This window comes from Prionailurus viverrinus, chromosome D3 (assembly GCF_022837055.1).
Source record: "Prionailurus viverrinus isolate Anna chromosome D3, UM_Priviv_1.0, whole genome shotgun sequence".
NCBI classification, from domain to species: Eukaryota; Metazoa; Chordata; class Mammalia; order Carnivora; family Felidae; genus Prionailurus; species Prionailurus viverrinus.
In genome coordinates this window covers 11,363,884-11,390,365 of record NC_062572.1, presented here as the reverse complement: position 1 = coordinate 11,390,365, position 26,482 = coordinate 11,363,884, and the positions used below count along the sequence as shown (strand labels likewise).

The 26,482-nt window shown below is 62.2% G+C and overlaps 1 protein-coding gene across 4 annotated transcripts in view; it reads left to right on the top strand.

The window, feature by feature from the left end:
• RBM19 (RNA binding motif protein 19) overlaps window positions 1-26,482 on the top strand; it is a 142,335-nt gene that overhangs the window by 107,997 nt on the left and 7,856 nt on the right. For 3 of the 4 annotated variants that reach the window (XM_047827917.1, XM_047827916.1, XM_047827919.1), the window contains one exon: window positions 18,054-18,166. In XM_047827917.1, the coding sequence (XP_047683873.1) occupies window positions 18,054-18,166 (113 nt within the window). Of the gene's footprint in view, window positions 1-18,053; window positions 18,167-18,778; window positions 21,499-26,482 lie in introns of those variants that run through there. The other variant, XM_047827918.1, reaches the window with a different exon arrangement.

Sequence of the window (26,482 nt, the reverse complement as noted above, 5' to 3'; positions counted from 1 at the left end):
ACACCTTTGTGGCATCACGCATCCTCGCCGATCGCTCAGTCCGTCCCCCAAAACTACTCACCGGTTGTGTCCTGGGGCTAGTGATGTGGCTGTGGCCTAGCCGGGTCGTGGGTCCGAGCGGAAGAGGCCGGCACCTTGCTTGAGCGGGTGGTCTGGAAAGGCCTCCTGCAGAGGTGACATTCGTGCCCACAAAAGGGCTGCCTGAGCAGCGGGGACCTTGAGCTTGGCACATGGAGAAACGGGGAGGGCCAGCGTGTTTGCAACAGATGAAGTGAAGAGCGTGGGGGGCTGGCTCACAAGGGGCCTCACCTTCTCCAGCAGGTTGCTGGGGAGTCAGGAGGCGATGAGGGAAAGCCCCAAGAACCGGGCCATCCCCCGGTCCCCAACCATCCCCCCCACCAGTGCACACCCCCACGCTCGGGCGGTCAAGGGACCTTGGAGCCCGCATCCCATCTCCTTCCTCTCCCACCATCTCAGAAGTGCGTTCAAGGCCAGGCCGTAAAGGGGCAGCTGTGAGCCTCCTACCTTAGGATCCTGGTGGCTCAGTGACGGGTGTCCAGGAAGCAGCCTCAGCAAGCAGGGAACGCGTCCCTTCCTCCCGCCGGCCTGGGAGAGCTGGGCTTGGTGAAGGGGCTCCGTGGCCTCCCTCGTGGCCCCCTGCCTGGCTGCCGTTAGGTCTCAGGTGGCGGCCTGCCTTCCTCTGCCCAGAGGTCCCAGGGACAACCGGCAGGTTCATGGCTTCGGGAACTTTCCTGGATGGACCAGTTTGCCCGAGCGACTGCCACTGCCCCCCTCACCCATCCCCGCTGCCCGGCGGTGTCACCTGGGGGCAGTCTGGGGGGGGTATTGGCTACACAGCCCACCCTTCCCCCGCTCGTCCGTGTAGGGACAGAGCCTGGAGCCAGAACAAAGTCATGCTCAGCTTAGGAGGACCCAGGGAGGAGGTGGCCCATACAGGGCCGTGAGTTTCCTGGTTGGGCCTCACCTGTCTTGCTCTGGGCTAGCAAGCGGGGCTCCCGAGCAGCGTTTCGGGGATGCGAGACTACAGCCCGGTCGAGTGTGCTAAGAACTCTGAGCTGGGACTGAAGCCCAGGCTGCCAGACCCTTTAGAACATGCCCCTGCCTGCTCCGGTGGCCTTTTCCCGGCCCACCGACCCTCCCCACACGCCACATGGTGTTCTGTGACTTCCCGTGTGTTCTCCCCTCTGCTCACGATGCCTGACCCTCCAGTGGTTTTGAATCAGGCGGTGCCTATTCAGCCATCAAGGCCCAGCTCAAATGACACCTCCCCCGGGAAGCCCTCCCTCCGTCTGCCTCCTTCTCAGGTATCAGTCATGGGCCCCACCCTCTGCTCTCCTCCCTCTGTTCCTCTCCTTCCCTGCCATGCGATAGTTTCTTTCTTTTGGTTTTTATCCTCACCGGACTGATGCCTTCCCTGGCATGCAGACTGGGTCCTCGGGTTCGTGGCTGGGCCCCCGTTGCTGGGCACGCTGTGTGCCGGGCCCTCAGTCTGAGGCTGGGGAATATACGAGCAGGGGCGAACGAGTAGCTGGAGGGATCAGGACTGAGCACACAGTCCCCAGCTTACGACTCAATAAGGCCCCAAATCCTGACGCGCAGAAAGGGAACCCGTCCTTATCGACAGCCATTGACAGGCCCAAATGCACCCGTCGGCAAATGTTTGTGTAAGGGACTCTCCCCGGTCCTCCCCGCCGCCCGCCCCCAGGGCCGGCAGAGTGCAGGCTCAGCAGTTCTGCCCTGCGTGGGAGAGAAGCCCCCTTCAATAAATTGAGTTCCGAAGACAGCATTATTGCCTCACCCCAGCGGAAAGCCTCGGCCACAAGCGTTTCTGCGGGATCTGCCGTCTCCGAGTATCGGCTGCCCCCGCGGCCCGCACAGGGGCAGGTGCGGTCCTGGCAGCAGTTGGAGGCTGCAGCTGGTTCGTACGATTCTTGCCATCAGTTCCCCAACAACCCCACGAGATGGGCACGATTCGCCCCGTTTTACGGACGGGAGAACTGAGACCAAGCCAGCATCGGGGTGACACGTGACCCCTGCCGTTTATTAAGGACTCGCTCTGCGCCAGGGGGCCCGCCCTCAGTCTGTGACCTGCGTGGCCTCGTGTTTCCTCCCGGAGCTGCAGCCGCTCGAGGCCCTGCTGGCTCCGTTTTGCAGACAGGGAAACTGAGGCATCGCCCGTGGTCATGCAGCTGGAGAGTGGCCGGTTTGAACAGCAGGCCGGCTGTGGAGCCTCCCACCCCGCCCGGCCGTCCTGTGCTGCCCGATACTAGCCAATGCCATTTTCCAGAAGCTTGGGGCCTTTATTAGATGTGGGGTGTGTGAGCATTTACTGCACGGCCGCCTGCGTCCGGACTCGTCCAGACCCTGAACGTAGAATCTCCAGGGTCCCTTCCAGAAATGGAGGGGGTGAGTAATAGATCGTGATGGGAAGTGGCATAAGGCCCTTTGGTGTTGACGCAGTGCGTCCTCATAGAAAGCCGTGTGGGGTGCGTGGCACGGTGTCCCCACTTACAGGTGAGGGGGCTCAAGCGCAAAGGTGATATGAGGCCCCTGAGGTCAGTTTTGAAGGTCAGCCAAGCTCTGTGTTTAGACCCCCTTTGTTCCCGGAGGAACACTTCCTCGCAGGTTCCGGAAGGGGTCATCGACTCTGAGCTAACCGAGCATGTGCAAGTCAGTGCTACCAGCCCCCCGCCCAGCACTAAGGGTAGACGGGCAGGGTCCCACTGGGGAACAGAATTGACCCCAAGGATTGGCAGGAAGAGCCTGTAATGCGGAGGTGTGGGCAGGGGCCAGAGGTGAGCAACTCCCCCCACCCCACACACCTGCCACTCCCCCGTCGTCCCGTCCCCAGGGCCTGCAGGGGCAGAGGGAGGAAACGATGCAGACAGCCACCTAGTCCCCTAGTGTAGAGGAACACAGCCAGTGCCAGAGAACAAAGCAGGTGGGGAGCTGGGGTGGGAAATGCCTGCGGCCCCCCCTTCTTCCCACCTCTAGTCTCCCCCGGGTCTCCCATTGGCCCATTCCCTTTGTAAAGCCAGAGGGCCAGGTCCCCCAGGGACACCTTCCGGGGGACAGCAGGACAGAGAATGGATCTGGCGGCACCAGAGAAGACGTGTGGTGCCCACAAACACCAGGGCGTGCGGCTTGGGGTGAGGGGCGGGAGTATCCGGTCTGGAAGGGTCTCTCGCGGCCACGTGGCAACCCTCCACACTGGCCTCACCCGTCTGGGTCGTGAAGAGGCGGCAGGAAGGCAGGCTGCGAGTTTGGGGGACAGAGAGCCTGAGAGTAATTCCCAGTCGTGTTTCACAGCACTCTTTCCCAAAGAAACACATGATAATCCTCTTAGAACAAAAGAAAGCTCTCCAGAACACAGCAAGATAAGAGACAGGGATTTGTACCCTAGGATCCATGAAACCTTGTCTTCGTGGATCCTAGTCTAGGGCTGGCCTCAGAGGGGCCGTGAACACCCAGAAACGTCCCCCGGGGGGCGTGCACGTGCGCCCACACCCCTTTGGCAAGAGGATCTGTTGTCCGATTTTCTGTAAGGTCCTGGTCCCTAAAAGGTTGGCCTTAAGGGGAAGGAGCATTGACCTTGTCACCAACGGGACCCAGATTCTGCTGCTTCCCGGCTGGGTGTCCAGGGAGGAGTCCCTGTGCCCTGTGGGCTTCCGTTTCCCCTTTTACAAACAAACAAACCGGGCCGACAAAGACGTGGCTCCTAAAATGGTTGTGAAGATGATGCACAGAGTAACAAAAGCAGCGGGAGCTGCCTTTTTGGGTTTCTTCAGCCACACTCCCGGGAGGCAGAGGCCGCTTGTCTGCCCACTTTACAGAGTAAGGGACGAGATGAAGTAACTTGCCCGGGGTCACGCAGGCAGTAAACGGGGGAAGCCGGGCTCAAGCTCACACGGTCAGGCCGAAGCGCCCCGTACCCGGGCTGATGGCTCCATCAATCCTTCCTGTGCTAGCTGGACCCTGGGGAAGGGGGGTAGACAAGTGTGTGCAGAACAGGTGCTCTGGAGTCGTGCATCCCTCTCACCCGCCCACCCCATTGTCCGCCCGATCTCTTTAGGAACCCCCTGAGCGTTCAGAATAGGGCTGCTGGCCTCCTGCTCTCCTGGCTGGACCCTGTTCCCCGCTCTGCCCCTTCCCTGTGGCGAAAAGTACCCAGCTCATTATGTCGAAATCTGCCTTGTTCGGCGCTCCTAGGGCCCTGGCAGGCTCCAAGGGCAGGTGGCACCCATGCCCAGTTTCCTCCCTCCGTGCCGAGCTCTGCCAGGAAGGCACACAGACCTCAGGTGGAGGCCCCGGCCCCGTTTGCCCAGCCCGAGCCCCGAGGCTGCGACAAAGGGCTCCCTGTGGAATGTGGGCCAGGGAACGACAGGCAGGCGTCTCAGCCATTCAGCCGGGCCAGGCACACAGCCTGCTGGCGAACCGAGAGCTTCCCAGCCCTTGCAGCCGGCCCCCTCTCCAGCCACGAGTCCCCGATGAGCCTAGGTCAAGGCGGACAGCTCCATGCGCGGTTCAGGTTAGATGGCGCTAATGATTATTATTACCGCGGTAACAACTTTCATCTGTTGAGTCTCACTCCCTGCCAGGAGCTACCTGCGGGATTATTCACAGGTATTAATCCTGCCGAATCCTAGGAGCTCAATACTGTCGTTACCTTCTGTTTTGCACATGAGGAAACTGAGGCACGGAGAGGGCAGGTAACTTGCCCAAGGGGCACCCCGTGGCTAGCGGCCGAGTCGGGCGTCTTCCCGTCAGCAGGTGTGCACCCTTCCGTTTACTCCGGGCCACGTCCCCATCCCTGCTCTGGGAGCTCAGGCGAGACCCTCGGGCCTCAGCTTTGTCATCTGTACAATGGGACTAGGGTGCCCACCTCATTTGGGCCGAGGGAGTTGACGCCTGTAACATGCCTGGAGGGGCCCCTGGCACAGGTGAGCGTGTGACAAATGTCTCCCCTCTCTGCGCCGCCAGGAGCACCTCGTTGACCTTACGCTGCAGTCAGGCCCGGCCACGGGAGGAGAGAATAGAGAAGAAGAGCCCCGGTTTTTATAAGCCTGGGCGATACCGAGCGTGTGCGCGTGGGCACATGTGTGTGACAGAGAGAGGGAGTATGCCCGACATGTGGGCAGCACTCAGGACAGGCCATTTGCACAGTAGCATCGAGGAGGAGGAGGAGGAGGAGGGAGGGGAGGAGGAGCGAGAGGAGGAGGAGGGCTCCTCACCAGGGGAAAGGGTGTTCGTAACGCCTTGCCTTCCACTGCAGCTGTGGGAACTGAACGTGCTCGGCGCCCGGTCTGGTGCTCGCCGCTTGCCTAGGCCCCTATATTGGCAGCTGGTTTTAAACCCCCAGCTTCCCCACCACGTGGAAGCCTGCGTCCTCTCCGAGGTCCCTGTAAGACAGCCGGGTATCCTGTTTTCAGTGCCCAGGTGGCACCTACCAAATACCCATCAGATTGAGCAGCGAAGGGCAGGTCTTTGAAAGGCCTCGGAAAAGTTGCCCTGAGTCTGCAAAGGCCTTGACGCCAGACGGAGATGCTTTGGGAGGGAATAGCGAGACGGCCCTTCCGCACAGAGCCGCCCTCCCCCTCGCCCCTGCCCTGCCCCTGCCTCCCCTCCCGGCCCAGAACCAGCTCTCCCCTCTCCACCTCGCAGCAGCCCCCACCCTCCCCCCCCCCCCGGCAGGTGAAGTGCCATTCTTCCGCGCCTTGTGTGTGGGAGGGTGAAAAGAGAGCGCGAGGAGGGAAGGAGGAGGAAAGTCGGCCACTGGCTGTGCCCTTTTCTTCCCGAGCGTGTTACAAACCAGCAGGGTCGAGGCATCGAGAAGCTTTCAGGGCCTCGGCAGGCCGCGGTACCCGCGAGCGGCACCGAGAGAATATAATGGTAGAGAAGCAATCCGCCCGCAGAACCCTCTGTTTCGGAGCCCGCGCAGCCAGGGAGGCCCGGGCAAACAGGCTTTTATTGGGCTGGGAGCGTGGCTCCTCTTCCCGCCGTTGCCTTATTCCAGCTGGGAGGACTGATGGGCTGTGGTTAGCTGCTGCACCTTTCACCTCCGGAGCCGGGAGCGCAGACATGACCGGCATGGCAAGCGGCTGGCAGCCGTGCCGCCCCCCGCCCGCCCGCCCGAGCCCGGCCCGGCCGGGGTGGGAGATCTGCTCTCTCCAGGTGCAGATGGGTGCCTGTCCAGGTGGGTCACTAGCCCTTAGCACATGCTGCCCCCGCCCCCCCTGCAGCCGGGGGACCAGGCAGGGAAGGAGCCTGACTGCTGGTGCCCTCGTCCTGGCAGCCTGACCCCCACCCCCGTCGCCCTCAGGTCTCCCCCAGAGCGTCTGAAATTCCCCCTGGACGCGATGCCCCTTATCTTCTCAATTCCCCCATCCCGCCCCTCACCTCGCCTTCCTGCCGCTTTGTGTTCACGTGTGCAATTGTCCGATGTGTTTTCTCCCCGAGAGTCTCCGTCCCCAGGCTCAGGGCCCTCTCCGCATCCCCTGCCTTGGCCCTGCATCTGGCACGGAGGGGGCGCTCCGTAACTGTCCGTGGGGTGCGTGAATGAGCAGCGAACGGCCCCTCCTAACCGGGCATCTGGTAGGCACTCGGCCCCGTGCAGGAGGCCACTCGGTTCCTCCTCACTGTCACCCCGTGGGAGGGAAGCCTGGGCACAGGAAGGCTGGACGGACGGTGGCCAGGTGTGCAGCCAGCACCCGAGCCCCGCTTGACCTGAAGCCGGCTCTTCCCCACCTTGAACCTCGACACCCCACTGCTCTGAAGGAGGCAGCCATGCGGCTTCTTAGTAACGACCAAGTCAGGTGCAAGAGAAGAGGAGGGGAGAGAGCCGGCCGAGGACTCACTCCGGGCGGGGAGCACTGCTAAGGGGTTTCGGGCGCGCAGTCCCCTTTGGGCCGTTCTCATCTTTCCGAGGTGCAGACTGTGACCCAGAGAGGTCTAGTGAACTGCCGGAGGGCACACAGCTTTGCACACTGCAGAATAGATAAGCCTGTTTCACCACGCCCTGTTGCCACAGAAGCCCCTAATAAGTCCCAAGCTTATCCCCCCCTTTATCGGAGCTGGTCTCCCAGTCCGGGTAGGGCAGCGGCTGCAAACTACAGCCCACTTCCAGCCTGCGGCCTGTTTCGCAAATAAAGCGTTTTTGGCACACGGCCACGTCCATTTGTTCCCAGGGTACTTACGGCTGCATCCTCACACTGCAAAGGAGAAGCAGACTGGCTGCAACAGAGACCAGAACTATTTACGTGTCCCCGCTTGCAGAAGAAGTTCATGGGCCTTGGGGCTTGTGACATGGCTGCCCTTAATTTACCTAAAAGCCACGGGTGGCTAATTCCACCACGACTCCTCTTTTCTCGGGAGGGCTCCTTGCCGGGGAAAGGGTGTTCGTGATACCGTGCCTTCCAGAAGTTCCAGAAGCATCACAGCCACACCCTCATCCCCCACCCCCAGCTGGAGTGCTCTGCTTAAGAACTCCAGCTTCCCCTGGAAAGGAAGCCCCATTGCTGTGCTCCCCATTTACTCCACTCATTCACTCACTCGCTCAGTTCCGCGTTGACCATCTAATGCTCAAGCCCTTACTCAGCACTGAGGACAAAGCAGTGAACACAAGAGAAGGCCCCTGCCCTCATGGAGCTGATATTTGAGGGGGGAGAGACAGATGACAGAAAGGAGAAAGTAAATACCAACGAAGTTGGGATGACAGCAAGCCCTACGGAGGAAATTAGAAAGGGTAACAATACACTCCTCAGGGGTGGGGAGGAGTGGAGCGATTTCAAGTACTGTGGTTGGAAAGAGTGTTTCCAAGGAGTCCGTGCTTTTGAGATGGGAAGAAGGAAGCCAGTCAGCCGAAGATGCGAGGAAAAAACATTCCAGGCACGGGGGCCCACAGGTGCAAAGGCCCTGAGGTAGGAGCATGGTCATAGTAGGCCAGTGTGGCTAGAGGACGGTCCCAGGTTGCAGAATGCTAGGAAACAAAGCTGGAGACGGGCCAGCAGGGCTCCTTGTGGGGCCTGGCAGGGAACCTGGCTTTTCATTCAACGTAAAGCAGGAAGTCTCTCAGAGGTTTAAGAAGAGAGGAGTGCAGCGGCCCGATTTACACCGTCAGACCTCTTCCGTGCTGTTGCACGAGGCATGCGTCATGGAAGGGCAAGGATGGAGGTAGGGGCAAGTGGGGCAGGGGCCTGGGTGGGGACAGAGACCGTAGGGATGGAGAGATGCAGGTGAATTGAGCCTATGTGATAAAGGGAGAGCCAGCCTAATTTGCTTCTGGAAGGCATGAGGGAAATTAAGGCCAGCGTGCACTCAGAGGGTGGCGTCGCCTCATGGTGCTGAGGCCCAGGAAGCCGGGAAAAGCAGGTGGGGGCTGGGGAGGGGGCACAGGGGGTTTGAGACACCTATTAGGACTCCCCGTGGGATGTCAAGCAGATAGATCTATGAGTTCGGAGCTCAGGGGCAAAGTCTGGGCCGAGATATAAATTTGGAAGTCATCAGCATACAGATGATATTTAAAGCCTGCGACAGTTCACCACCACCCCCCTTCCATAACTTAATCATTCACAGGACGGCACATTTTCAAAAGACCGGGGACCAGGAGAGCCCGTTATCCCCACGCCAGCCCTTGCAAATAGGCCTTCTTGATCTTGGCCGTGAAAACATAATCATCAGGCTTTAAAAACCACAGTCGGGAAAGTTCAAGCAAGTATGTGAAGTCACAGAATTTATTATTCAAAATATCCCTTTGCTGTGTGGCTCTTTCCAGCTCCCCAGAGACCGAGGGTTCCCGTAAGCTCCCCTGGCCTCCTTTTCCTTCCTCCATTCGGGTGCCTCTCGTTCCCTCCCCAAGGCTTCGCTTCCACGGCCCTTCCTCCAGAGGCATCGAAGGCCCGTCCCGGTCGCCCCAGAGGGAAGGCCGCCACTCCCAATTCCGCCTCTCGGAAGCACATGGCGTTCCGTGGCCAGCGTGGCGTGTTTTATTCTTGCGCCGGCTCCCAGCCATGGCAGGGTGGGTGGCACCAGGAGAGAAGGCGAAATCAGCCGGGGCCCCCGCTCTTCGGACACACGCCCCCAGCCATCCCAGCTGGCGCACACCGAGAATCTAGAGAAGCAGGAGCTGGTTGGCCAGGTGGCTCGAAGGGGCGACTGCCCGCAAGGGTGCAAATGACAGTGGGGGGCGGGGAGGGGGATCAACGTTCAGCAAGCCGAAAGCTTCTCCCTGCGGAGGTGCTGGGGAGGCTGGAGGGGCCCGGAGCGGGCATCTGTAGGTCACCTCTTCCTCCTCCGCCCCTTCCCTCCTTCCTTGCCCCACGCCCCGAGCCTCTTTGCGCGGTGTTTTGGAAATATTTCCAAGTGCTTCAGCAATATCCTGCACACTCTCTTTCCCTTCCCCCGGGAGCGGCTGTCCGTGCGGGGAAGGTACTTGCTCCCAATCCAGCTAAATTGTTATTGACTTGTGTTCTCTGCGCTCCGCAAACATTTCACTCAGCCGTCGCCAGCGAGGCCAGGAATCCCTGCTAGGGCTAACGGGGAAACCAGCTGTGCCGGGCCATTTCTCCTGCTCTTCCTCATCGATCACAGAATTAAACTGACAGAAGGAGAATTTCAGAGCGACTTGGGAGGGGAAGGAGCCGGGCCCGGATTGGACAGGGGTTCAGGGACCTGGGGACCGGAGTGCTGGAAATAGGGGCAGGAGGAGGGTGGACAGCCCTCCAGGGTTGTGGCTGGCGGCAGGGGGTGGCCGATTTTGTTTCTGAATTGTAGGTTGGCCCAGGCCAGAGAAACCCAAGACGAACAGACAGACGGGGAGGTTTTTGTTACGGCTGTGCGGCCACAAGTAAAGCTGACAGGGTTCTGGAGACCGAGAGGGGAGAGACAGTAAGTCAGAGGCCACACAGGTGAGGCAGCCCCGGACCTCCGCCACAGATCTGTCCGTAAAATATGGACAGGTGGGGTTTGTGTCTTTGTTTTTGTTTTTTCAACGAATTACTGCTATTTTGCTATCAGAAGATTGGACCTGAAGATCGAGGTCCTGGCCTCTGGAAAGATCGGGTGTGACCACCCCGGGTCTGCGTGCCCATAGACGGCTGGGCCGAGTTGCCACAGTCCGCGGCCCTCCCTATAGTCCCCCCGCCGTTCCTGCCTGGCCACTTAAGGTGCCAGGTGCGGACTCCCTTCCGCCCTGGCCCCCTGAGGAGACGATAACACTTCCTCCCTTCCGGTCTCTACTCCCAGCCCAGGGCTGCGCCAAGAGGAAGGGACAGGAGGCTAATGCCCATCAAACTGCTGGAAATGGGAAGATCCCCCCAGGCCTGAGACGGGGGCAGACGATGACCTCCAACTAGTCCCCTTTCTCTTCCTTTGTTCCAGTGGCAGGAGTCACCCTCGCCTGGCCACTCCCGGGCCTCCCCAGCCTGCGCTGGCCTCCCCAGCCTCCGTAACTAATGCAAACACATGCAGGCCTGGGCCCGAAAGCCCCCGGGCTTGGCCTGGCCCCCACAGCCCTACCCCGGGCTAAATCCACAATAATCCAGGCCTTGTGCGTGGGCCACCCACCAGGCTGCACGCTTCACAGCGAGCCGGAACTCCGAGTACCGAGGTGATTCGTAAGGGCCGTGACCAGCAGTCTCGATAACCAGCACCCTTCCCAGGCCGTTCACATCACAACCTCTGGGGGTGGGGTTGTGTCTGGAGTGGATTCTAGATCATTCTCTCCGGCAGCTGGGTCGAGAACCACTGGCCTCACGCAGGCTGCTGCTGCAGGTGGGTGGGGGCTGTGGGGGCCCCGTCTGTTTCTCGCCTTCCCTGTCGCGAGCTCTTCCCTAAGGAGGGCTGTGCCGGCCTCTCCACTGCAGGGCGGCCACTGAGCCACGGGCCCCTAGGCACCACTGGTGTGATGGGGCGAGGGGACAGTATGGTCGGGTGACTTTCCTAGAGCCATCGCTTGCCCATCCGACAAACGGGACAATAATACGCAGCTCGTGGGATTTCTCCCACCGCTCGCTCACCCAGCCTGCCGCCCAGAGCCTGCAGGTGCTTGGGAGCCGTCCCGCCCTTCCCTGCATACCCGTCCTGCCCTTCCCTGCAGAGCTCCGACGATGTGAGGCCCAAGGAGTGCAGAGATCCTCGGTCTCGCAGCCCACAGCTCACTCTCAGGTGCCTGGGCTCTGCCCACCCTGGAGCTCCGACGTGGCCACCGTGGCTGATGGTTCAGAGTATCCTTGAGAGTTGTCTTCACGGCTGGATCCGCAGCGCCAGGCCTGGCACACGGTATTTTAGGTGGGGACACAGGTCAGCCAATTCCCAGAAAAACTGGAAATGGAGATTCTCGTGGAGCACCCCCCACCCCCACTTTTTCGTATGTTAGTCACTAGCTGTTTAAGTCTTTGAATCACGTCCGCAACTTCAGATGCTCTGCGGGGGCCTGAGGCTCCCTCCCGTTTGGTCACCTGTGGACATGGTGTCCTGGCATGGGTTCCCCAGAAGCCGACCTGGAGACGTGGGTTTAGGTCCAGAGCAGATCACGGAGGAGGTGAGGGATGGGGAGGAAGGGAAGGAACCCGTCCAGGGGCCGCAGTGAGCCAGCAGTGGCCAGATCGGCGTGGAACACCTCAGAGCTGTCCCCCAGGAGTCGAGGGAGCTGGGACACGTGTCCCCCAAGTCCCCATTAACACGCCTCGCCGGTGGAGGGTTTCCCTGGAGGCTTATGCCCCCCAACACTCCCAGCCTGTCCCGGGCCAGGGTTGCACATTCCCCCGTGGCCACGGAAAGCCACTAACGTGTACGTCGCGGAGCCGCCCACTAATGCTTGGGTGGCCACCAGGATGGGACACCCACGGTGGCCACTGCATTTGTCCGGGGCTGGTAGTGCTGCCCCCATTTTCAAGTGGAGGGAAGTGGCCTGCCTGCCTTCGTTAATGCCCAGCGACCGCGTCCACCGATGAGCCATAAGACCAGCCAACCTCTCCTGGGCGCTCACGCCGTGCCAGGTGCTGCCGTAAAGACTTCAGCACGTTGGCCCGTCTAAGACCCCTAGGCTCTGCCCGAGCAGGGTACTGTTCAGTCGGTGCAGGGACCCAGCACAGAGAGGTGAGGCTCCCTGCCCCAGGCGGCCCAGCCAGGGGCGGCGGGCTCGGATCCCGGCAGCCTGGCTCCGGCCTCCCCCGGCTGCCGTCACCTGCTCCTCTCCGGTCCCTTTCAGAATTCCCTTCTGCCCCGCTCCGCTCGCCCTTCCTTAGCGCTCTGCCTCTGGAACAAAACCCCACGAAGCGCTTTCTCTTGTCCTCCCGGCAGTACAACCCCCCCCCCCCCCCCCCCCGCCCACCCGCTCGCGCCTCTCTGTCTCTGCCTGCCTGTGCCTTCCACGCAGGGCGACAGCGCCAGCCAGGGACGGGAGAGAGACGCGGGCTGGCATTCTGTCAAGGAATTAATTGAAAAATAAAATCATTAGATGGGAACTCCAGAAATGCAAAATGGTGGTTGGAGGAGGGGGGGCGGGGAGGGGGGCAGGACTGGGGGGTTGTTGGGGGACGGCTGAGTTTTTTGTCAAGTTAATTTCTCGGGTATTGATGTTTGGTGACATTCTCTTGTTTATCTTCGGGTGCAGCTGTAATGCTGAAAGAAAATGCACAGCTTGTTTTGTTTATTTATTTTACACCTTTCTCCGGTTCTGCATTATGTTTGTTTGGTGAAAACCCACTGAGGCTTTTGATGTCGGGGAAGTGGGATTTCAGCAGCTGTTCCCGGCAAGCAGGGTGCTCCGCGTGCAGGCAGGGCCGGCGGGGGGTCGCTGGGTGTCGTTTGGTGGGAACCGGCGTCCTCTCGCGGTGGGGGGGGGGGGGGGTGGTGCTCGGGGGCTGACCTGAGCCAGATGCACCAGGGCCCACGAGAGCAGTCGTGGCCCCCGAGCACCGTGCGGGGCTTCGCGCACAGACTCGCTAATGCGCACAGCCGCCCCGCGAGACGGGTTCCGTTCTCATCCCCCGTGGGCGGGCGAGGAAGCCGAGACCCGGAGAGCTGAGGTGACTTACCCGAGGTCACCGGGCCATTAGGCGGCAGAGCCGGGCCCTCTGGTCACGTGACCTCCAAGGCCGTGGAGTTAGCCAGTCGCCGACCCGCTTTGTATGCCCCTCCCTCACCCCGCTGGGGTCGGCGGATCCCCTGGGCCGTTTTCCAACGTGGGGTGGGGAGTGGATACTGTACCTGCCGCATCATCCCATGCGTTTGCCTAACAGCTCTCCGTGGACCGCCCACCGTGTGCTGGCCGCCCGATGACGGCCCCCGCCCCGTCGGCGCCCACTGGCCTAATGGCAAAGCGAGACGTTAAATCAGCACGTGTGACGTGAGTTTCGGTAGCAGAGATGTCGGTCTCCACGCCATCGGCTGGGTTCTAGCCAGGCACCGATCGATCGCTGCTCTTTTCCCTCCGTCAGTCCTGCCCACGACCCCATGAGGTCGATGTTGGTAGTGCCCCCCCCCCGTCACCGGTAGGGAGACTGTGGCACAGACGGTGTCCACGCGTGCGTCCCTGAGCGTGCAAGGAAGCGTTGAGGGCACGGAGGGGTGCCCTGAGAGGCTTGCGCAGGAAGGGGGAGCCTGCACCTGCTCCTTACCTCGGAGCCTTCGGGTCAGCAGAGGTGGCTCTAGAGAGACGGGGAGCGGTGGGGAACTGCCCTGCCCCCCCCCAATTCTGTACACGAGGGCGTGAACCTCAGGGTACGTGCCCTGCCCGAGGGCACACAACGGGGGACGTGCCAAAGCCAGTGCGTGTGATCCTAGAGCCGGACGTGGTAACCGCGGGCCCCGTGTCGGTGTCACGGGCTCCCGTGCGACCTTGGCGGGGGCCCCCCCACCCCGAGGCAGGGCCCCCGAGACTCCACCGCCTGTGTGCGTTCCTCTGCCGGCCGCATCCCCCGCCCTCTGGGCCTCGGTTTCCCCGGCCAGATGCCATCTCGCCCCCACCGGCCCCCGTTATGTTGTATTGCTGTCCCGACAACATCAGTGCGGTTTTTCAGAGACGACCCACCTCGGTGCCCTGGGACTCGATCGTTCATTTGCTCGTTCGTTCGTTCGTTCGTTCTTACGTTCAGCACGTGATCGCAGAGCACCTACTCTGTGCTGGGCACTGGGGACAAGGCAGACCGGCTCCCGGAGCTCGCAGCTGGGGCCAGGGCAGGCCTGAGGCCGGTCAGACGGCAGAGGCCCCCCGAGCTGCCACTCTGTGCTGAGAGGTGCAGGAGTGGCAGTAGTCTATCATGTGGCCATTTGGCCACCTGTCCCAGGACGAGGAGCTGAGGCTCCGAGGGGTGAGAGCCCCGCTGCCAAGGAGGGGAAACATAGGATCAGAGGCCAGCGCTGGGTGCCGTGGGTTCTTTTCATCTGTTACCGCTGCGTCACAGATGCTTGGCTCTTAGACGCTCATCAAGTGGCCGCAGGGGAGGAGAGGGTCTCTGGGCCCAGGTGACTCCAAGGAAGGCGCAGGGTGACCGAGGGCAGGGCCGGCATTCCGGGCAAAGGCGTGGAAGAACTGGTTTGCTCCCCAGCAGACTGAGCGTGGCTGGTGTCCGGGAGGCCGGGCTGGGCTTGGGAGGGGCCCACTGGCTCAGGGGGTGGGAGAGGCCATGAAGCCGTGAGCACAGCCGCCAGCTGGTGGTGAGACTAGCACAGTGGCGGGAGAGGGCCGGAGCTGGGAGTCAGCACCGGCCATGCTTACATTGTCGCCTCCTCCAGGAAGCCGCCCTGATAGCCCACACTGGAGCAGGGCCTCCCCGTCCCGGCACTAATCCCGCCCTGGGTTGTAGCTGTCTGGCTCCATCGCGATCTCCCCTCCGTGGGCCAGGAACACACTGGACGGGGCCTGTCCCGTTCACTCCCACGCCCGGCCCAGGGCAGCGCTGCCCTGGTCTGTGTTGTCAGGGGACCAAAACGTGAATGAAGGTGGTTCAAGGCCACTTTCGGTTCCCGACCCTGCTTGGGTTTGTCCTTCAGCAGCCTGCCCTCTTCGCCCTCATCTGTCCCTGCCACCCGTCCGTTTAGGCACTCAGCAAGTACTCTCCGAGCGTCCACTGTGTGTCCCACACTGTTGGAAGCACTGGGGGGCACAGAGTGATGGTGCAGACAAAACCCCAGCCTCCCAGAGGCAGCGTTCCTGTGAGAGAGGCAGAGAGCGAGCTGAACAGTAAAACACAGGGCTAAATGCCATGGTGGCAAGCGAACAGGGAGGTAGGGCAGGGGCACCGGGGGGGACTTGTGACTTCAGACAGCATCAGGGAGACCCCAGCCCCCAAGAGGTGAGGTTCCTCCTCCCCCCGTGGCTTCCTGGGAGAAGAGGACTCCAGGCAGAGGGGATAGCAGGTGCAGAGTCCGGACATGGGAGAGGGGGGCGACGGGGGGTGCCAGGAACCGGGAAGGGGTCCCCCGGTGGCTGTCTCCGTGCGAGTGAGGGGGAGAGTGTGACTACAAGTTCACAGAGGCGACAGGGACCACTCGGGTGGCTTAGAGGCTGTCCTGACAGCTTTGCCCCAGGTGGGGTGGCACCACGGAGGGTTGAGACAAAGGAGCGACATGTTCTGACTCCCCTGGGAGCCTGGGCTGGGGAGGGAGGGCGGAGGAGGCTCCCGCCGTCCTGCGGACCAGAGACACGGCGACACGGTGGCGGGGGCGGGGCGGGGGGGGCGCGTGGGGCGCAGAACTGGTTGAGAGCTTGAGCCATAGGACGCGTAGGCAAAAGCCTGCTCCCTTGGCCTGTGTCGGGCTGCGGCGAAGGCCAGAACGATCCCTGAAGGGGAGGACCGTGGCTCCACCGCCACGGCCGCCCCTCGGGAGCCCGACCGCCATCCCGGGAGCTCACACCCCCCGCTGTTAGTAGCGAGCAGGGGGCGTCAGTGACAGGCCCACAGGCCCTATTTTCCTGCCCTTCTATTTTCCGGCTCCCATTACCTGCCCACAAATTCAATTTCCAGAGGCCATTGTGCACCTCCGGAGCCTGGCGATTATAAGGAAACCGAGAGCGTCAAGGAGGCAGCGGGGAGAAGAAGCGTGTGTCTGAGCCCGGGGGCTGCCGCCCCTACCCCCAGCCCGTCCTGCCCCCTCTCCCTTTCCATGACTAACAATGACGGATACAGCTGCCAGGCCTGGGGGCTCCTGCGGCGGGGGGGGGGGGGGGGGGGGGGGGGGGCAGGCAGCCTCCCACCACTTCCTCAAGCCTCGCTCGGTCCCTCCTTCCCGCTCAACATGCTCATCCCCTCACTGGGCAAACATCAATGAGCACACACCGAGTTCCAGGCTGTGTGCTGAGCCAGGGGACATAGCGACCCACAGGACAGCTCTGTTCCCAGACAAAGAAACGTGCGCCGTGGTGTCGGTGGTGAGAAGGGTCACGCGGCAGGGCTGGGGGTCCTCTGAGAAGGGGGCATGGGAGCTGGGGCTTGAACACAGGCGACCTGGGTCGTGCGGGGGCAGGGGTCTCCCGGAGGGCCCAGCTCGAGTAACACCACCCAGGGGACGCAAGAGTTCCCGCTCCCTGCTGGGCAAAGCCGTGGGAGCTCTGAGACCACCGGGGGTAGCACCTGTGCTAGAAGGATCCCTCGGGCTGCTGTGGGCAGGGCAGACCCCACGGTGTGGGGCGGCGGGAACAGGGATTCAGGTGAAAGTGCTTGGATCAGGCAGGTAGCCGTGGAGAGGATCAGAGGGGTCGGTGCCCCCGGTCACCTGGGGAGGAACACGGTGAAGAAATAGGCTCAGGAACGCCAAGTCACTGACCCAGAACATTCTACAAGAGGCCCAGGACTCTTCGCGTCTGGGCCAAGGGCCAGACCGGGCTCTGCAGACCCGGAGGCGAAGGGTTTGTCCCCGCAGAAGACTTCGCGGAGGAGGCGTCCGCAGCCGCCTCTGAAGGAGCCCACGTTCTCCTTCCTTGACTGAGGCTGACCGTTAGCGAGTGGTTAGACCGGAAGAGGGACTGCCAGCAGGCCCGGCCTGAGCCCAGTCTTCCCCCTCCCCACCACCCCGTCCCTCCCAGGAGGGCCAAGGGGACCAGCTCACCTTCCCCAAGCCGCCCTCAGTCTCCCTGGCATTCTCTGGCTAGCACCGGAGACTCCCGTGAAAAGTGGGAAGGCTGTGGCTGTGGTGTTGCTTGGGTTCGAGTCCTGCCTCCACCCCTTGTCTGAGGGACCTGAGACTCACCTGCCTGTGGTTCTGTCCCTTCACCTGCAAGAGGCAATAATAACACCTGCCTGTGGGCTTGTTAAGAGGAGTGGAGCTGAGGCACCCAGTGGGCGCTCAGTAGCGTCTGAGGCCCAGGGGGAATAGGTATTGCTGAGCCCGCCGTCCCGTTGTTCATGCTGTGCACCTGCACCCCCTTCCCCTGTCGTCACAGAAACCTCCTCTGTGTCCTTCAAAGCCCAAGTCAGAACGCCCCTCCTCTCTAAAGCTGCCTCTCGCTGTTCTTCCCTCCACGCCTCCTCTGCCGTCTTTGAGCATGATTCCACCCGACATTAATTGAGCACCTGCTGGATGCCAGCCGCCTCCCCTGCCATTAGGAGCCTGCAGTCTCCAAGAAAGCCTGCGCGGCTTCTGTTTGTTTCCCCAGCGATTGCCCTCACTTGACCCATCCTCTCCGAAGGTTTCCTGCTCCCTGCAAGCCGGACAGAGATCCGCTCACCTCGGAGCTGCTGGGAGGGGGCCTTCTCTTCTCCCTTCCCTTCTCTTCCCCTCCCTTCTCCTCTGCGGGTGGGAGACAGGGAGGGGGGTGGCGGGCAGAACAGGGGAGTGGCTGGGGTTGGGGGGAAGGCAGCCCCGTGGTGAAGCGGGAGACTAACCCTCACTGTTTCTCTCTCCCATGTTTTCTGTTCCCCGTTGGCTTCCCGTCCCTCGTGCCCCCTCCCTCTCCGTGCCTTCTCTCCCCTCTCGCCTCCCCGCCCTCCATTTTGCTCACCCCTTTCCCTCTCCCTTCCTGCCGGCTCTCTCTTCCCGCCTCCCAACCCTCTCGGTTGTTCTTTCCTCCTCTCTTGCCATCTGGGCTCCCACAGAGCCCCCGAAGAAAAAGCGGTCTGTGATGTTGGACGAGATCCTGGAGCAGCTGGAAGACAGTGAAAATGACAGTGAGGAGCAAACCCTTCAGCTGCAAGCTGGCACCGAGAGGGTACGTGGCTCCAGGGCCCTGGGGACTGGGGACAGCCGCTCCGGCTTCTGTGCTCCTGCCACATGGGCTGGGGAGGGGGCGGGCAGCACTGCGCGGGTGGGCGGGGAAAGAGAGCCCCCACCCTGCCCCGGCCCAAGGTCAGAGGGGACAGTGGCCTCAGGCCGCTGCCAGGGCAGCCTGGGCCCCAGTCGGCCTCCAGGGTGACCGGTTCCAGCGGCCACTGTGTGCCCACTCTATGCCCGGCACCCAAGGGCCGCGGGCAGGCGAGGCGCGGCCGCGTTAGGGAGCCTCTTGTGCCAGCACAGGACCCGGGAGCAGCAAAAACGAACCGGCCCCCACCAAGCCTGGCAGTCCGCTGCTCCCAGACGGGGAGACAGGGCCCCACCTTGCTGGTTGGAGGGTCGGGGCACAGAGGGACTCGGGGGGGTCGCTCCGGGGCGCACGGCTGCAGGGGAACGAGTGTGGCACCGGGGTTGAGGGCAGCTCCCTGCAGCCGGGCCGTCTGGGCACGAGGCCCCCGTTCCACGCTGCAGAGGCTGGGGACCCCGGCCCAGTTACCTAACCTCCCTGGTCCCAACCTCTGCCTTGAAAACGGGTTCCCGCCTCGTACAGGTTTAGTGAGAAAAAAATGCCGCCTTAATCCACGAAGAACCCCCGGGCGCGGGGCTGAGCACGTGAGACCAGCCCAGAAACTCCTGTTCTCGCCTTCCCCTGCGGGGCTGTCAGCGGGGGGTTCCCACCCACGGCCCTCCGCGGGAGTGCTCCCGGCTGGGGACTTGGCCTCCGTCCTGCTCCAAGGTCACCTGGGACCGCCAGCGACCGAGCACGGGGCTGGGGAGCCTCTGAGCTGCTCACGAAGCCCAGCCACCAGCCTCACCAGTTGCGCCTAAGCCGTGTCTCTGATGGCGGACGCCCTCCGCTCACAGGCAGGGGACCCCGTGAGACGCGCCCCGGCCCCGGCAGGCGGTGTCGAAAGGCTTATCCCGGGCTTGGGGCGCCCGTGCACACACACCTGCTCCAGCCTGGAAATAAGGCCTCCCCCGTGGGGAGGAAAGAGCCACAGCTGGTCTGCTCTGGGTCTGAATCCCAGCCTCGCCCTCCTCAGCCCCCGCCGCAGACCAGGGAGGTCCCTTCTGACCCCCGGCTTCCCTTTCTGTACGAGGGAGGTGACATTGTGCCAGCCTGGTGTTTGACTGCCCCCGTCAACCCAAGTAAAGCCCAGAGAAAATGCCCATCAGCACTTCTGTTCTTAATTTGGGACCTCTGGCCAGGGCTCCAGGTGCGCGTCCAGGAACCTTCCGACTTTGCAGAAAACCGGGTCTGTGCGTTTCCGGAGACGGGAGGTTCCCGTCTCCATCCGCTTGCCTGAGCCGTCTGGAACCCCAATGAAGCTCCACGGCGCTGGTCGCTCTGTGAGGCTCAGCCCATGGGGCAGGTGCCCAGCCCTGGGAGACAACGGAGGCAAAAGGCACAAACCCCGAGGAGCTTGGTCGCCAGCCTTTATGCTGGAGTGTCCTGCAGAGAGCAGGTGCGGCCACAGTGTGCAGGTGGGGCTGTACGGCAGGGTCAGTGTTAAGCCTCACCCCGGCCAGGCCCTCGGGTGGCCAGTCCCCCCGGGTGCCGTGGGTCTTGGGGGTGACGGGCCCGCCCCATTCCCCCGCCACTGCCTGTCCCGTTGAGCGGCACGTGGGTCCCCCTGGCGGAACACACGATTTGTGCTCCCACTGCCAGAGCCAGGCCGATGGTGGGGGGTAGTGCATGTCACCAAATAGGAGGCCATCGGACCCCCTGGGCCTGGCCCACGGGAGGCGTCGCTGGCACAGACTTAAGTGACTCGGATGAAGGTAACAGAACATCCCCGGGGCAGGACCGGCCAAGTCCTGCAGCCTGGGGCTGCATGCCGAGCATGGGCTATCATTCACACCAGCCTGGGACGCTGGGTCCCCTTCCCTCTCACTGCCCTGCCTGGCCTCTCTGCCCCCCAACCCCACAGGGGCTCACTGTCTAGACAGGGAGCCGCCACATAAGCAAATGAGAGCAGTCGATTCGGCTCCCCTGGAGATCGCGGGGGGCCCCATCACCCCTCCTTCATGCCACACCTGGCTCTCCAGGACATCCATGGCGGATGCCACCCTCATCTCCCCCCTTCCCCTTCCCCAGGGGCACTGCATTCTCCACAGGCAGCCAGGGGGGTCCAGCTGGATCCGTGAACCAGATCATACAAGTCATAGCTTAAAACCCGTCAGGGCCCGCCACACACTTGGAACGAAGTCACGTTCCTTGCCCGGCGAGAAGGCCCTGCCTCTTGTCCCTCACTTCCTGCATGCTGGCCTTTCCAGCATGCTCCCACCCCAGGGCCTTTGCACTTGCTCTTCCCCCTGCCCAGACACCCTTCCCCCGCATCTTTCCTGTCTCTCTTTATTTCCCTTTGAGATCTTAGTTTAAATTCTCCTTCCTCACTCAGAGATTGGTCCTGACCGCTTTATCCAAAGGGGCCACACTCCACCCCTGCCACGTGCGGACGTCCCTGTCTCGGACGTCCCTGTCCCTTCCCCATTGAAAATGACTGCAGCCCTGAGCAGTCAGGAGCTACTAACGCTGTGTAACTTATATCGGAACTGCCGTGTCTATTACGATTCTGGAAGGAGGCGGAGCATGGCCAGATGACCGTCCAGCGAAGCTGGGTCAAGTTCGCCCGGCACGGGGGAGGGGCCGCCGGGAGTACCTGGGAGAAACGCATCCATCCAGAGTGTGCCGGGTGAACTGTGGGGACTCCTGACTGTGGGGCCCAGACATCCGGCAGACGGGCACTGTTGTCACCAGGAACATGGGGCGCAGGGGAGCTTATGAGGAGGGTTTAGAAGTGACAGTGGGCCATCATTCGGTCCAGAGAAGAAATGCCAGGAATAAACCACGGAGGTGGCCGCTGAGGAAGGGGTGCGGCCCCGGCGAGCCTCCCGATGTATGTGCAGACTCACCCGTTTCTCAAGGGGGTCTTTGACCCCCGGATGGTCAGGGGGAGCCAGGAAGAGGGCCGTGCTGGAGGCTGGACCGGAGCAGGCACCCGGAGAGGGGAGGTGATGTGGGGCCGGGGACCGCAGGGTCAGAGGGGGGTCCTGACCTCAAGGCCTGTGCAGACGGCCGTTAGCAGAGTCAGGAGCTAGAGCCCTGCCTGTGTGCCCCACGTCTACACACGACACACCCACCGCACGCCTGCTGGGACTCCCGGGGCCCAAGCCCCGCAGGTCGTGTTTCCCAGCCTCCCCTGGCAACAGCCTGGCAGCAGGGTTTGGTCGGGGGTGGGCGCCTTCAGGCTCTGGGGGCTCATAGGAGAGAGAAGCCAGGGTATTCCTCCCAGTCCCTGGGGCCCTCCACGTGGAGGCATTGTCACCCATTGGCCTCTGGCTCTGCCTGAAGTCCCCCCTCGGTGGACCCGCCCTACAGGCACGGCAGGGAGGGGGCCCAGAGGGAAGCCGGGGTGGGAGGGCAGGAGTTGTGCAGGAGCCGTGGGGGGTCAGCAAGGGCATGAGGCCCCGGGGAACCCTCGAGGGTAGGACCAAGTGTTGGAATGTGGGGCCTGGCTCGGAGTGGGAGGCAGGGGTGCGGGGAGGGGCCGTAAAGACAGCTCTGGAGGGGTGAGGAGGGGCCCGGCTCCCTCCTGCGGGGGGAGGGTGGGAGTTAGACGGGGGTCTCCCAGAGGGGAGTGAGAGCAGGACCCACAGGCCCTGGTCCCAGGAAGGCCTGGGCGGGACCCCCGCTGCACCCCTGCCGCCGTGCAGCTGTCTCCTCCTTCCACGTCCGTGCCTTTAAAACCAGTCGGAGAAGACTTCTTGCCTCGTGGAAGCGTTTTGAACATTGAAAGACCCCGGCTGGGGAACACTTAAGACCGTTGCATGCCGCAGGGGTGCTAGATAAGGGGTAGTTCTCACGACTGCTGTCCGAATTTCACAACGAGGGAAGCTTGGGGCACTCTGCCCACGAATGCCCAAGGATGCCAGGCTCCAGCGCGTGCCCGGCAGGCCTGCTGGGCCCACATCGGAGGCATGGGGCAGGATGGGGAGTCCATACGCGCGGGAAGGTGGCCCAGAGAGGGTGCCCTCTGCCCACAGGCCCCAAAGCGGGCCGAGCAAGCACATGGTTCAGCTGCTGGCACACAGCCAGACCCCAGATGAGCCAGTGGTTGCCTGGGTGTGCGGTTGGAAAACAGGTGGACCCCTCCCCAGGCCGTGGTATGGCTGGGTTTGCTCCTAACGCTTGTGATCCCGGGCCCACCCGCGGGCAGGGATGCCACTGTCACAGTAGAACCGGCCGTTCTGAGAGCCGGATTCGGGCCCCTGGGCCAGCACTCCTAGACCCGTCCACCCACTTGGCTGCGTAAGGAAAGGGTCCTGTCGGTGCCCACCCGGCAAAGGTCGCTGGGCAAGCCCTCAGGTCTGCCTCCCTCCCGGGAAACTTGAGCCGGCGTCTTCTGGCCGGTTTGCACGCCGGTCAGGGGCACGCCAGTCAGGGGCTGGTGTAGACGGTCACGGACCCGAGTGAACCCGGGATCCCACGGAAGCATCTGGACTCTGGGAGGGGGCCGGGCAGCCACCATCACTCCACATGGGGCGGGAAGGGGCACCAGCCAGAGGCAGAGCCTGCCACAGAGTCAGCCAGTACGCCTCACCTATTCGTCCGTTCATTCATTCATTCATTCATTCATCAGACACTTAGCAGGGGCCCCGTGTGCTGGGCACCCGGGATTCAAGGCCAGAACGGCCACATGAGCTTCTGTCTCCTGGGCTTGAAGACCCACGTGTCAGGCCGAGGACAGGTTCCAGCGGCCCTCGCCCGCCCGTGTTTCCTCCTCCTCCTTTGCTGCCTCCTCGGCTTGTCTTTTGTGGCCGGGCCGGTGTGCCTGTGCTCCGCGGCGTCTAGGAAGGATTAGCGCAAGCCGAGCATGCAGGCTTTGGTGAACAGCACCGAGCTCGGCTTCAACATCTAATTCAATTTGTTCTGCCGAGATTGAAATATGAAATGGTTGCCAGTCAAACGTTCAAAGGATGGGGAAGGGAGAGTGAACGCCTGCTGAAATTTAAATTTTAATGAAAATGACTTTAACCCTTTGGTGCACCTTGCAGAAATGGAACACGTTCTCCCCCTCCTGCGCGACAGCCGCTCCTGGGTCCCTCCCCCCCCCGCCGCCCCCGCCCCACTTCTGTTTCCCCGGAGCCTCACTAAGACTAGGTGGCACGCTTTTTTTTTTTTTTCCGGAAATACTACTAATAAAAGATGAGAGGAATACTTGCTTCATAACATTCTCCCATATTGCCCCAGCCATTGAAACGGGCATCTTGCCAGCAGTGACTTGTGCAAGCCCAGCCCCCCCCCCCCCCCCCCCGACTCCGAAGGTCCAGCCACACCCAAATGTCACAGGTCGTCTGTGTTGTGGTTTCCTGTGTGTGCTCCCCCACCACCACCCCCGGAGGGTAGGAGCCACGTTTTTGCACCCTGCTTCCCCTGCCTGGTGCGGGCAGGGGTGGGGGGTGGCGATAGTTGACGGACCGAATGCTCCCCACTTGAACCTCCCGGCAGCTGTGGGAGGTGGGTTCATGGTGGAAACAGAGCCTCGGAGAGGCAAGCGGCTTTCCCCAGGTGACACCATGCGGAGGGCTCATGCCCAGCACCATGCCGCGCAGGAAGCGTGAGAGAGAGCCTCTCTCCCTCTCTCAGCCGTAGGGCGGTTGGCCACAGTGTCCCCAGTTTACAGGCGAGTCTGGGGCTCCGGAGGGAAGGCCCCCTGTGTGCTGGGTCTGGATCTCTAACTCAGGGCAGCTGCAACAAAAGGCATCCTGTCTTTTTCCCCCCGATCAGGCTTTTCCCATCCAGCACGTACTTGCCACGGATCCCTAGCGTGCTTTTCGGCGTGCGCGTGTTTGCAGTATCCTCAGATGCCATCAGTCCCGGGCACATGTGGCTCAGAAGGGCTGTGGCCAGCGCCAGGCGCCATCCTAGGGCCCCCCGGGCGGAGAGTGGGGGTGACAGAAGCAGCCCCGAGGCTCCCTGAAGGGTGGTCTGAGCCCTTGTCCTCATCCCCGGGAGCTAATAGAGCTGCGAAGCCGAAGCTGAGGTTTGAAAATAAAACACCTTGCTGTGTGTGTCCAACGTGTTTGTGGAGCCTCCTGTGCACGAGGCCGGGCCGTGGGCACTGGGGACCAGGAGTGAGCTCGGCAGATGATGCTCCCGGTCCCGGGGAGCTGACGGCAGGAGGTGAGGAGCCAGGCAGCCAGCAGTCGGCTCCTTGTAGGGCCGCTGGGGCCGCCGTCTGTACAGGGTGTCCAGAAGGGCCGACGGGGGAGCTCCCTGAGGGCGAGGCATGTGGACGGAGCCCAGGGAGGGGGGAGGGCGTGACATGTGTTATCTAGGGGCAGGGGGGATGACTGAGACCCTCAGAGGAGGTGACAGGCGGCCAGGTCCTAGATGTGCTGAAGGTGCAGCCCATGGGACACACTCTGAGGTGTGCAAGGCCAAGGTTTGGGCCTGCACGGTGGGAAGAAAGAAGCGAGCATGTGCTGAGGCCGGTTGCTGCCGGAGCTGGCAGGGGGGACACCCGGAGTTGGGGGTTTAAATGCACATTACGCTGGAGATGACCATTAGCCGTCAGGTGGAGACAAAGAGCTTCTTGGCAGACATGTCTCAAGTTCACAGGAGAGGGCCGGACCAAAGGCATAATGGGAAACCATCTGCGTTTCTTGAAGAAATCTAAGAAGCAGTGTGGGGGACTCATGGGCCCCTGAAGGGAGAGCCAGTAAATCCTCGCTCGAAGCTGAGAACTTCCGAGTTCATTTTTAAGCCAGCCCTAGACCGCTCCAAACTCTCTTGGCCACAGGACCCTCTTGCCCAAACAAAAGTGTCCTGCGGAACCCCGGTGTAGAAAACAGAGCAGAACCACTCTGTTCAAAGTCGGGGTGTGAGGCCGGGCCCCCCCCCCACATAGTCGTCCTTTGCCTCGACACCCCAGCGGTGCAAAGAACCGAGGTAACACGAAAACAGGACTCAACAGAGCATCGCGTGCAGCCTGCAGCGGTTCACAAGATTCGGGGCAGACTCTTAACGTGTGTGTTTATTTTCACGTGTATGTTGCAAATACAAATGCACAGATAGCTCGTCGAACCTGTGATTTCACCGAGCTCCAGGAGGAGGTCAAAACAAAACAAAACAAAACAAAACTCTCCGTCTAAAGAGAATTATTAAGACCGTGAAGACAGTAACACGGAAGTGGTAACGAAGAGCCGTGAATGGTGGGAAGCGGGGGGGGGGGGGGGGGGGGGGGGGGGGTTAGCAAACTGCTGCCCAGGGGCCAGATCCCGCCGCCCCTGCCTGTTTGCATAAAGTTTTATTGGCACACAGCCACGCCCGTGGGTTTACATACTGTTGAATAATTGCAACAGAGGCAGTATCGCCTGCCAAGCCGAAAATATTCCCCGTCTGACCCTTCGCATCAAGGTTGCCGAGTCCCGATCGAAAGCCAGCCCCTGTCATTTTGCAGCCCAGAGAGGGCCAGTGGCTGCTCCAAGGCCACACCTGAGGGACTCCCCATCTTGTGCGCTGCCCGCTGCACCACGCGGCCCGGGCACAGACCAGAGCCGGGCCGTCTGGGCCCAGATCCCGGCTCTGCCCCTCACCCGCAGCATGACCTTGGGCCGGCTCCTTGGCCTCTCTCCGCCTCAGTGTCCTCACCTGTGACCCAAGAGCAACGGCGGAACCAACTCACTGGGGCCGTGACGGTTTCACGAGCACAGACGCGCCGAGGGCTGAGACCGGCGCCCCCCACGCGCTGAGCGCTGCAGAAGAAATCACTGCCGTCACCCGTCCCCCCCAGCATCAAGGAGAGTCCCCTGTGTCACCCCACCACCCACCACCCAGGAGGCCGAGCGCTCCGGCTCAGCGGCGAAACAAGAGGGGCTCTGCGATCTAATTAGAGCCTCGCCAGAAGCCAGGGCTCCGTCCCCTCCAGCTTCCTTAATAAACCCCACTTCCCCTTAATTGCAGCTTTCATGAAAACGATCCGCTGGGGCCTCAGCGCCCCGTCCTTGGGCTCAGGCCAACAGCAGGCATTTTTCTGCAGATTTCCGGGCGGCAGCTGCTTCTGCCTTCCCCAGGAGCTGTCAGGAGCCCTCCCGTCTCCTGGTCCCCGAGAAGATTCCAGGCGATGATATACCGCTGCCTCCTCTGATGCCCGCGTGCCACCCTGCAGTGGGCAAAGCCCTCGCAGCCACCAGCTCGGCCGAGTCACAAGGCGGAGACTTGTCGCCTTCGTTGCACCAGTGGGGAAAC